The sequence below is a fragment of the Symphodus melops genome (assembly GCF_947650265.1).
Source record: "Symphodus melops genome assembly, chromosome: 13".
NCBI classification, from domain to species: domain Eukaryota; kingdom Metazoa; phylum Chordata; class Actinopteri; order Labriformes; family Labridae; genus Symphodus; species Symphodus melops.
This window is the reverse complement of record NC_136703.1, coordinates 1,526,352-1,538,015: the sequence shown is the minus strand read 5'-3', so window position 1 is coordinate 1,538,015 and position 11,664 is coordinate 1,526,352. Positions and strand designations below refer to the sequence as shown.

The 11,664-nt window shown below is 41.5% G+C and overlaps 1 protein-coding gene and 1 long non-coding RNA gene across 3 annotated transcripts in view; both read right to left on the bottom strand.

The window, feature by feature from the left end:
• Positions 1 to 575: 575 nt before the first annotated feature.
• Positions 576 to 11,664, bottom strand: part of LOC306834105 (tumor necrosis factor receptor superfamily member 5-like) — a 37,663-nt gene continuing 26,574 nt past the window's right edge. Inside the window, exons 8-9 of one of the 2 annotated variants that reach the window (XR_013780443.1) lie at positions 1,788 to 2,209; positions 576 to 1,697 (exon numbers count right to left, since the gene is read on the bottom strand). Coding sequence is in view for 1 of the 2 variants with exons in the window: in XM_079359883.1 (XP_079216009.1) it covers positions 2,041 to 2,209 (169 nt within the window). In the remaining variant the exon portion in view is untranslated. Of the gene's footprint in view, positions 2,210 to 11,664 lie in introns of both variants that reach the window. The other variant, XM_079359883.1, reaches the window with a different exon arrangement.
• Positions 8,241 to 9,664, bottom strand: LOC306834505. Its single transcript, XR_013780500.1, has 3 exons — positions 9,601 to 9,664; positions 8,526 to 8,709; positions 8,241 to 8,393 (listed from the first exon to the last, which is right to left on the bottom strand). It is a non-coding gene; the product is annotated as an uncharacterized lncRNA (long non-coding RNA).

The window sequence follows — 11,664 nt, the reverse complement described above, 5'->3', positions numbered from 1 at the left end:
TATGTGGCGAGTGTTGATCAGTGAAGGTGCAGTGTTAAATATGTGGCGGGTGTTGATCAGTGAAGGCACAGTGTAGTGTTAAATATGTGGCGAGTGTTGATCAGTGAAGGCACAGTGTAGTGTTAAATATGTGGCGAGTGTTGATCAGTGAAGGCACAGTGTAGCGTTGAATATGTGGCGGGTGTTGATCAGTGAAGGTGCAGTGTAGCGTTGAATATGTGGCGGGTGTTGATCAGTGAAGGCTCAGTACAGTGTTAAATATGTGGCGAGTGTTGATCAGTGAAGGCACAGTGTAGCGTTGAATATGTGGCGAGTGTTGATCAGTGAAGGCACAGTGTAGCGTTGAATATGTGGCGGGTGTTGATCAGTGAAGGCACAGTGCAGTGTTAAATATGTGGCGGGTGTTGATCAGTGAAGGCACAGTGTAGCGTTGAATATGTGGCGAGTGTTGATCAGTGAAGGCACAGTGGAGTGTTAAATATGTGGCGGGTGAGTACGGAAGCAGCACTAATGACGCCACTTCCACATGAAATGATTCAAACAAAGTAGAATCAAATCTCTTCCTCCAGTGCATGTCTGCTGAACAGTAGGTACTAACTGTACACAGCACAGAAGAAGAGACTGTATACTGACAGATTGAGTTGGCACTACGCACCCTCTGTCCCAGACTGAGGCCTGGACTACGAAGCAGGATTTGAGTTTAGCGAGGTCACTTCAGGGTTAACTCTGGGTTTTCAGTCCTACGAGGGTCGATTACTTTTTACCTGGGTATATCACCATGGTAACTGATGCTGAACACCTGACCTGCTCCGGAGCAGGTCATGTTGGAGATAAGAGATCAAACTTTGAAAAGCTCCGCCCACTGACCAATCAGATCTTTAGATGGTGGAGCTCCCGGAGCTGATGGAGAGGAGGGAGGACACTTCATGTGTCCCGCATGATTTTACATTAGACTATAGTCCGTTTAGTTATTGATTATGTTTCACTGATATCCTTCAACAGAGACTGAAGAAAGCGCCGGAACATTTTAGTTGAAGATGAACAATTCTGAATATTTTCTTGTGGCTTTGAATTGTATTTACATTAAAGTAGAATGTGTCCATGCTGCTCTGTTTGTGATGGTCAGAGCTGCAGTTTAACTTCTAAAAGCTTTTCTCCACTTTAAAGAGTCAGAGCAGCACATTCAGTTCAGAGAAGAAACGAGTTATTAGAGTCAGTTCTAAGGTGAACTAACGATGGGACAAATATAAGCTGCAGTTTTTACTCATTTTACTTTGTTTTGTTCTTCCTGCAGCTGTGTCTCTTTGCAGCCTGTTTGTCTTAACGTATTTATATTGTTAATATCGTTTTTAGTGTTTGTAGATATGACGATCTGCTGACGGCAAACGCGGTGATGATTGTGATTGGTTAAATGACGCTAACTCCGCCCCTTTTACGTGAGAGCGCTCTTGGCAGCCCCGGGTTGACGGATCAGGTTGATAATCGGCATCGTAGGACTGATGATCACCAGAGTTTGTTAAACCAGATAACCCAAAGAAACCCTGGATACGTTGAACACACTTCGTATTACAGGCCTCAGGTTTGGAGTCAGGGAGGTTGGCGTTGGAGGAAATGATTGATAATGACTAAATGTGTCAGGGTGCAGAGGCTGGATCAGAACAGGATCCTGGAGACGATTCCCTCTACACGTGTTCAATCTGAGGAGAAAAGAGTTTAAAGCAAACATTAAGGAAAGCTGTAAAAAGAGGACAGAGTCAGTAAACGTGATCAGAGATCTGCTGTCTTACCTTCAACTCTTTGAGTTCTTCGGATGTCTGAGATGAATCTTCTGACGTCACACGAGCCTGTAAGAGAAACATGAATAAATGAGTCTTTATTTTTAATCATTGAACATTAAACAGACTGAGAGTCAAGAGAGTTTAAAACATACATGTTTGTTGCGCACTGACTGTCTCCTGCTGGAATAAAACAAATGAATGATAAGACAGACCATAATATTAACATTAAACATGATCATGTTTCATCGTCACAGTGAAAAACTTACTTCGGTTTTTTTAGGAACTTCCATCCGAGACAACACACAAGTCCAATTACAAAGAGTGCAACACTTAAGATGATCAGTGCAGTCCTGTGTGACACGTGTCCTCCACACAGAGCGTCCTCTGTCTTAGTTCCTGCTCTCCACAGGCTTCGACCCTCTGATTCACACCTGTAATGACAGAGGGAGAGTTATTACAGGAACATGTGGAGGATCATGAACTCAGGTGTGTCCATGTGTGATGTGAAGCTTCACTCACTCAGTGTGATTCTGACAAGACGGAGACGTCCCGTTTGAAAATGTTCCATCAGAGCAGGTGGAGCACTCGTTGTCTGTGGAGGACGTTCCTACACAAACATGCAGGACACATGAGATATGACCCAGGTGTTTTTGCTCCTAATCGCGCTCCGTCCGAAATCTCGCGATTTTAAACATACTGCGAGATTTCAAAGCGATTAAATCCCGTTCAAAATGGCCGCGCCCGCACTGACAGCATGAGTGTGGACCCGACCGACGCTCGTGCTGCTGCAGGTAGGCGATGGTCCGACAATATTTATTCTGGTATTGATCCAATTGTTCACTGTCATGCCTATCAACCTCTTCAGATGCCTCTATTGCCGTGTGTGACCTCCACTGTGACGGGTTCTTTGTTGTTTGAGCGGAACTGGTGAGTTCTATGAGCTAACATGCTAAACATGCTATGTGTAATGTGAACCAGTATGCCGGTGCTGGCGCTGGGTGTACTTAAAATGCAAAACCACCGTTAAACATATGAACATTTAATGTCATTTATACAAAATGTATATAATGTCTTGAACAAGTTACAGACGTGTTTTTTAAAGAGTACTCATTTGATTGTTTTGAGCAGCATACTGTATCTTGTTTAAATAACAACATTGAACAATATTTTGAATGTAATGCATGGTCCTGCTTTACCCAGGCCAGGTCCGGGGAAATCGGATGGCGAGCTTACAGAAGAGAACCCAAAAAGAAACTATGTGAATCTCCGTCGGTGCTGAAGGAACCGGCATTGTGTGAACTATATCAGTTATCGTTGCAACTCTTGGTACACTTTGTATAAATTGTAAATAATTGTTTTCCACACCTGCACTGTACAAAATACAATTTCATTAAGCACTGCAATATTGTGTCTGTATTTCATTGAGCACCCCATTTTTCCTCCTAGTCAGCCTAGAATCTTCTATATACTAGCTTTACATTTTTTACTTTACGATTACATTACTAAATTGCAGCATTATACATGCTACAAGACCATTTATTTCACGGCTGTTTGGACATGAGCACAGTCCGTCATACGTGTTCATGAAGAGTTATTTAAATGTTCCATCAGCTGACAGGTGGAGGTTTGTGTTTATCAGCACACAGCTGCAGTAAGAACCAGGTTAGCATATCTTAGCATAAAGACTGGAGTCAGGAAGCTCTGTAACTAAGCTCCGCCTTCATCACATCTTTGTGATGCCGGTTTTGGAGAGTGATTTAAAAACAACAGTTTTGATGACGTGTGATCTGTGATTGTGGCTAAAAAAAAACGAGAGTCTGTAAAGAATGTCAGAGTCTCTGAGATGAAGTGAAATGTGTTTCACTCACCGTTTATGCTGATGTATTCTCCTGGTTTACAACGTGTGTGATTCGTTGCTTTCACACAGTCGTCCTTCTTCGGCTCTGAGCAGTAAAACCCTTCTACAGGTCCACAAACTGTGTCTGATACTGTCGTACACGACGTCTTCGTCCTCAGACCAGCAGCTGTGGACACAAACACTCAGGTCAGATTGTCTGATGATCATCAGACTGAGGACGGCTCTCTTAGTAACATGTTCTGATCTTTATTGTGTGGATTCAGTTTCTGCTTTAGTTTTATAATCATGTCAGAGATTTACCTTCATCACACTCTGTACAGTTGTTGCACTCTGGAAGAGGATTCCAATCGTCCATGAAGGTCCCGTTAGTGCAGGGATCACAGGAAGAAGTCATGAACTCTGTGCAGTTTTCATGAACTCTCAGTCCTGTTTGAAACAAATCATGAAGTCATTTTTCTTCTTGAACCGTCAGAAGAGAAGGAGTTGTCTTTTTTACTGAGAGAACTTGAACGCTCCTCCTGTAGTAACTGTTACGTTAGCGGGGATATCGTGTCCTAAGTTAACTTCTCAGAAACAGAGACAGAAGATTAAGATGCATCTCTAACCTGACAAACTTACATTTATGTTTCTTTAACATTCACAAGGATCTTACCAGGTTTACACATAGGACAGCATCCATTAGGTGTCAGATACTCGTCTTTATGACATGGAGCAGTTTGACTGGTGATAACATGCAGCAGAAGGATTTGTGACGCGAACTGTGTAAAGTAAAGAAGTGTAAATGAATACAGAGAGTCCAGTCCATGTAAGAGAGAAGAGGTCAAAGTTTGTCTGTTTGTAAATGTGAAAAAGAATCATTCAGAACAAACAGAAAGAAATGTTGAAGAGGAGAAATGCCAAACGTGAACCCCTGCTGAGATCATTTACCAGAAACGGTGCAAATGATTTAAGTGTCATTCTCTCTTCAAGAAGACCCGCCGGATTCATCGTCTGTTTGAAGTGAACCAACGCAGGTTTAACACCCAGAGAAATATCGATCCAAACAGGACAGCTTCCACACTGCTGGAGTAAAGGGTTTTCAGCTTGCTTGGACGTCAGGAGGGAGTTAGACCTGTGAAGGACAAAGAGGAAAGTTTGAGCAGCAAACCTGTTAGCAGAAACGAGATGCTCTTTTTAAACTGTCGGACCCCCATTGTCCCTGGAAGTGATTAAAACGTTTAAGGTGTGCACAGCCACACACACACTAAGGCTTTGTACAGACTGCCATCCAAAATCTGAGTTGACTGACTGACATTACAAACTGTGGTCAGACCTGATCTGCCTGTAAACAATGTATACTGTATACAATCTGGATCAGCACAAAAGAGCACTTATGTGTTGAAGAACATACAGAAAATTGCTGTACTTATTCTACAGCCCTTATCTGACAACATGAAGTGTTAATTTAAACTTTTTTTAACCTGCAATATGCTCTTTAAAGGTGCAATGTGAACAAGGCCTGTTAGGCCTATCCACACCCTGACATTACAGCCCTAACATCGTCATATTAGTTTTGTAAATCACCTTAAAAAACTAGTTTTTTCTAGGCTATGTATTTTCACAATAAAGGGTTAATTAAAATATTATAACACATCTTAACATAAAACATGTTTTGCCCCCCAAGTTGATTAAAAAAAATGTCTGCAAGTCGGGCATCTAATTATTGAGGTTATTGTTCCGACTTGAGCAGGTTTCTGTAGATTTTACAACTCGGAAACTGTTTTTTTTTGTATATGTGTGTGTGTGTGTGTGTGTGTGTGTGTGTGTGTGTGTGTGTGTGTATGTGTGTATGTGTAGCAGACTTAAGATGGACGCTGGCATTCACGAAGGCGAACACTCAGGCAGGCATCAGGATCAACACGTTTATTTTCTGTAACGTAGCAAGAGGGTATGTCACACGTACACACGGACAGCAGTAAGGTCTCTCTCCCTGCAGCGAGCGAAAATATGCAAATGAGGCAAATTGTCCGACGTTTTTATCGTAGTTTAACATCACTTCCATCGGACAAAACTAACTTCAAACGTCATAAACAAACAAACAAAATAAGTTCACGTTACATCTTTGTACAGTTTAAAACAGATTAAACAGCTTTTTATAATCGCTAGCTTAAACAATGGAAGAGAGCATCTCACACGTCTTACCGGTACAAAAGCCGTCCCTCTTATGGCGGGAACGCGCAGCTTCAACGCACATATACGTTCTTGTGTCCCATAAAATAATCCCCCCCCCTGCTACAACAGGTAATGCGGAACCAATTAACCTATTTACAAACAGTACTCTCCATGTAAATAAAAACGCACAGGAAAAGTGATCGTACAGCTCTAAACATGTTTTGGGAATGTTCACAACTTAAATAGGAAAATATTTTAAAACAAAAAATATTTACTCGGCTACATACTCCCCTCTGAACTTCTCAAAACAGCAAAAGAATAGATCGACAGATGACCAAAATGCAACATGAACCACTTATCACAAATAGTACAACATACTGAGCACACGTTCTAGAGCATTTGGATCTGAGGTAGGTGCATCAACTGGCTTAACTGGGTTAGAGGGTGTGTATTTGGTTGTGTTCACCTGGAGATGATCGGGTTCTGGTTCCGGTGGGTCAACAGCTGTAACGGCCGTGGCTACTTGGACGACGTGTCTCCTGGCTGTGTTGGACTTGTTCACTTGATGCTCTCTTTGATATTCATCAATGGCTTCCTGCACCTCTGTGAGTGACCATATGCTGATGGGCTTACATTTGAAAACACAGGAAAGACTCGCGCTCCGTCCGAAATCTCGCGATTTTAAACATACTGCGAGATTTCAAAGCGATTAAATCCCGTTCAAAATGGCCGCGCCCGCACTGACAGCATGAGTGTGGACCCGACCGACGCTCGTGCTGCTGCAGGTAGGCGATGGTCCGACAATATTTATTCTGGTATTGATCCAATTGTTCACTGTCATGCCTATCAACCTCCTCAGATGCCTCTATTGCCGTGTGTGACCTCCACTGTGACGGGTTCTTTGTTGTTTGAGCGGAACTGGTGAGTTCTATGAGCTAACATGCTAAACATGCTATGTGTAATGTGAACCAGTATGCCGGTGCTGGCGCTGGGTGTACTGGTTTTGCACTTAAAATGCAAAACCACCGTTAAACATATGAACATTTAATGTCATTTATACAAAATGTATATAATGTCTTGAACAAGTTACAGACGTGTTTTTTAAAGAGTACTCATTTGATTGTTTTGAGCAGCATACTGTATCTTGTTTAAATAACAACATTGAACAATATTTTGAATGTAATGCATGGTCCTGCTTTACCCAGGCCAGGTCCGGGGAAATCGGATGGCGAGCTTACAGAAGAGAACCCAAAAAGAAACTATGTGAATCTCCGTCGGTGCTGAAGGAACCGGCATTGTGTGAACTATATCAGTTATCGTTGCAACTCTTGGTACACTTTGTATAAATTGTAAATAATTGTTTTCCACACCTGCACTGTACAAAATACAATTTCATTAAGCACTGCAATATTGTGTCTGTATTTCATTGAGCACCCCATTTTTCCTCCTAGTCAGCCTAGAATCTTCTATATACTAGCTTTACATTTTTTACTTTACGATTACATTACTAAATTGCAGCATTATACATGCTACAAGACCATTTATTTCACGGCTGTTTGGACATGAGCACAGTCCGTCATACGTGTTCATGAAGAGTTATTTAAATGTTCCATCATGACAGGTGGAGGTTTGTGTTTATCAGCACACAGCTGCAGTAAGAACCAGGTTAGCATATCTTAGCATAAAGACTGGAGTCAGGAAGCTCTGTAACTAAGCTCCGCCTTCATCACATCTTTGTGATGCAGGTTTTGGAGAGTGATTTAAAAACAACAGTTTTGATGACGTGTGATCTGTGATTGTGGCTAAAAAAAACAAGAGTCTGTAAAGAATGTCAGAGTCTCTGAGATGAAGTGAAATGTGTTTCACTCACCGTTTATGCTGATGTATTCTCCTGGTTTACAACGTGTGTGGTTCGTTGCTTTCACACAGTCGTCCTTCTTAGACTCTGAGCAGTAAAACCCTTCTACAGGTCCACAAACTGTGTCTGATACTGTCGTACACGACGTCTTCGTCCTCAGACCAGCAGCTGTGGACACAAACACTCAGGTCAGATTGTCTGATGATCATCAGACTGAGGACGGCTCTCTTAGTAACATGTTCTGATCTTTATTGTGTGGATTCAGTTTCTGCTTTAGTTTTATAATCATGTTGGAGATTTACCTTCATCACACTCTGTACAGTTGTTGCACTCTGGAAGAGGATTCCAATCGTCCATGAAGGTCCCGTTAGTGCAGGGATCACAGTCAAAAGTCACGAACTCTGTGCAGTTTTCATGAACTCGCTGTCCTGTTTGAAACAAATCATGAAGTCATTTTTCTTCTTGAACCGTCAGAAGAGAAGGAGTTGTCTTTTTTACCGAGTGAACATGAACGCTCCTCCTGTAGTAACTGTTACGTTAGCGGGGATATCGTGTCCTAAGTTAACTTCTCAGAAACAGAGACAGAAGATTAAGATGCATCTCTAACCTGACAAACTTACATTTATGTTTCTTTAACGTTCACAAGGATCTTACCAGGTTTACACATAGGACAGCATCCATTAGGTGTCATATAGGTGTATGGTTCACACGAGTGAGTTTGACTGGTGATAACATTCAGCAGAAGGATCTGTGAAGAGGAAAAAAGTTTGTCTGTTTGTAAATGTGAAAAAGAATCATTCAGAACAAACAGAAAGAAATGTTGAAGAGGAGAAATGCCAAACGTGAACCCCTGCTGAGATCATTCAGTAAGATCATTTACCAGAAACGGTGCAAATGATTTAAGTGTCATTCTCTCTTGAAGAAGACCCGCCGGATTCATCGTCTGTTTGAAGTGAACCAACGCAGGTTTAACACCCAGAGAAATATCGATCCAAACAGGACAGCTTCCACACTGCTGGAGTAAAGGGTTTTCAGCTTGCTTGGACGTCAGGAGGGAGTTAGACCTGTGAAGGACAAAGAGGAAAGTTTGAGCAGCAAACCCGTTAGCAGAAACGAGATGCTCTTTTTAAACTGTCGGACCCCCATTGTCCCTGGAAGTGATTAAAACGTTTAAGGTGTGCACAGCCACACACACACACACTAAGGCTTTGTACAGACTGCCATCCAAAATCTGAGTTGACTGACATTACAAACTGTGGTCAGACCTGATCTGCCTGTAAACAATGTATACTGTATACAATCTGGATCAGCACAAAAGAGCACTTATGTGTTGAAGAACATACAGAAAATTGCTGTACTTATTCTACAGCCCTTATCTGACAACATGAAGTGTTAATTTAAACTTTATTTAACCTGCAATATGCTCTTTAAAGGTGCAATGTGAACAAGGCCTGTTAGGCCTATCCACACCCTGACATTACAGCCCTAACATCGTCATATTAGTTTTGTAAATCATCTTAAAAAACTAGTTTTTTCTAGGCCATGTATTTTCACAATAAAGGGTTAATTAAAATATAACACATCTTAACATAAAACATGTTTTGCCCCCCAAGTTGGTGAAAAAAATGTCTGCAAGTCGGGCATCTAATTATTGAGGTTATTGTTCCGACTTGAGCAGGTTTCTGTAGATTTTACAACTCGGAAACTGTTTTTTTTTGTGTGTGTGTGTGTGTGTGTGTGTGTGTGTATGTGTGTATGTGTGTGTGTGTGTATGTGTGTGTGTGTGTGTGTGTGTGTGTGTGTATGTGTATGTGTGTCCCCGACACCACCTGAATGCAGCTTCAGGTCTCACTCGTGTCTCTCGCTTGATAAAGTGCACTCTGAACTAAATCAAAAGAACAAAGCAACAAAGTTTCCCCTGTTTCAAACTTTAGATGAGAAAGAGACGTCATTACCTCGTTCACAGGAGCCCCCGAATCCTCCACGTGTTTTCACCGGCTGTCATTCCAGAACAATCCATTCATATCCAATCCATAGACTGCGCATCGTATTTCGATCGGTTGTCTAGGATGGGCTTCTCGATGGGTTTTGAGCAGGGGCAGATCTAGAAAAAAATTTATGGGGTGGCAAGAGGGGGCAGGAAATTTTTAGGGGTGGCAACATGTGGCAGACATACTTTATGCAATCACAGTTATTATAGTTTGATGAGAAATAGTATGTACACTATAAAAGGACAGGGGCTTCCATTTACATACTCACACAGACCAACTTCATCTTACACAATTAATGTCTTGCATTTGAGGTTTCATGAGAAACAGTTACATTTTGATCTCACTTAATAGGAGACAAAAGTATGAGAACATTTGGTCGGGTATTATCACAGGAAAGGCAGTAAGGTGAGACACAGGTGATGAGTGGCAGATGTGTTCGAGGGCAAGCAAACCGTTTTTGACTGTGTCAGAGAAACTTGCCCATGAAGATCTATGGACTGAGCTGTACTAAGGTGGGTATAAATATACTGTGGAAATAAATGGGTCATAGCACTAAAAGTACTGCACATCGCTTTTATTGTTTAAATTCTCCCAATGTGTCCCTCACTAGATTCAACTATTTTTTCTACAGAAGAGGTAACTGATAAAGTGATGAAAAATATTGAATGGTACAGTATGTACAATATTCACAGCAGTTGAGGTGGCATAAAAGGTTTCATGCATGTAAATCTAAGCTGCTCTATCAACAAATTACAAAAAAGGCTCACAGAGTTACAAACCTCAAAAGAAGTCACATAAAAATACAATTTGTTCCCAGTCTGAAAAAGTACAAAAACATTTTGAAAGTTCACACAGGCTGTTAGACAGTTTAATACTGTATATTAACAAAAACAACAATAACAACACTGCTTCATGTTCAGCAGGATTCACACCAGTGAGCAGAACCTGAAGTTGTCATATAACAGCTGAATTTACAAATCTATCTAGATCTAATGCTTTGGTGCGTTTTCATTCAATGCTGAGTACAGACAAACTTGATAGTCTCTTTTCTGTCATAGTAGATCGCAAATAAGTCTTAATGAGCCTGAGAGATGAAAAACTTTGTTCACAGGATGCACTGCTCACAGGTAAAACAACCGCTATTTTACACAACCTGAATAACTCATAAAAAACATCCTGGTATGGGTCCAAAAACTGAGTGAACTCCATTAGAGTAGTAGGACTCTCCTTTCCCCCTTTTTTCTTTCTAACACCCTCCTCGTCTGATGTAACTCGTGTTTGAGATCCTCCATATTTGACTCATAAGCTTCAGCCAATAATAGAACCACATCCTCTCTCAAAAAAGTTGGACTTGATGGATGTAGTGCCTGGACACCCTGCATGATATTACAATTTGTGTTAGAAAATCGTCTTCCTATTTCACCAATCATGTTATCCAGAACTGGATAGTACACAGAAACACAAACAGTGTGTTTGCTATCTGGCACTACATGCTGTCCCAAGGTGGAGTGGACGACAGTATCCTGAAGCATCTTTGTTGTCTGTCTTAGCCTCTTTGGTTTTCGCTGAGTTATATCAATGTTACTTTGTTGACATAACTCAAGTGTTTCACTCCACATTTCCTCAAAAGAGGCTTGACTACGGTACTGGACCAGTGTCTCTTTAAGTGGTTTAATAAGTTCAACAGCCTTAGCGTAGTCCACTGTTTTAGACTGGAGCATGTCTCATAAATATTTGGAGTCACTCAGGACCTTTCTGAACAGAACAAGAGATCCAGCAAACTTCTGATCAATTTGAGCCAATATCCCTCTGGCTTCAACAGCTCTTTGCGGATGGTTTTCCGATGCGATCTCTTCAAGCACATGTACTATTGCAGGCAATCTGTCCATAACATTGCGACATGCCATGTGCCTACAGGCCCAACGTGTATCACTAAGCTGTTGGAGCTCCCTTGGTGCACCATCAAACATCTCCCGCTGCACTTCCAGCCATTTGTTGTGTACATAAGACCCAGGCATAAATACATAC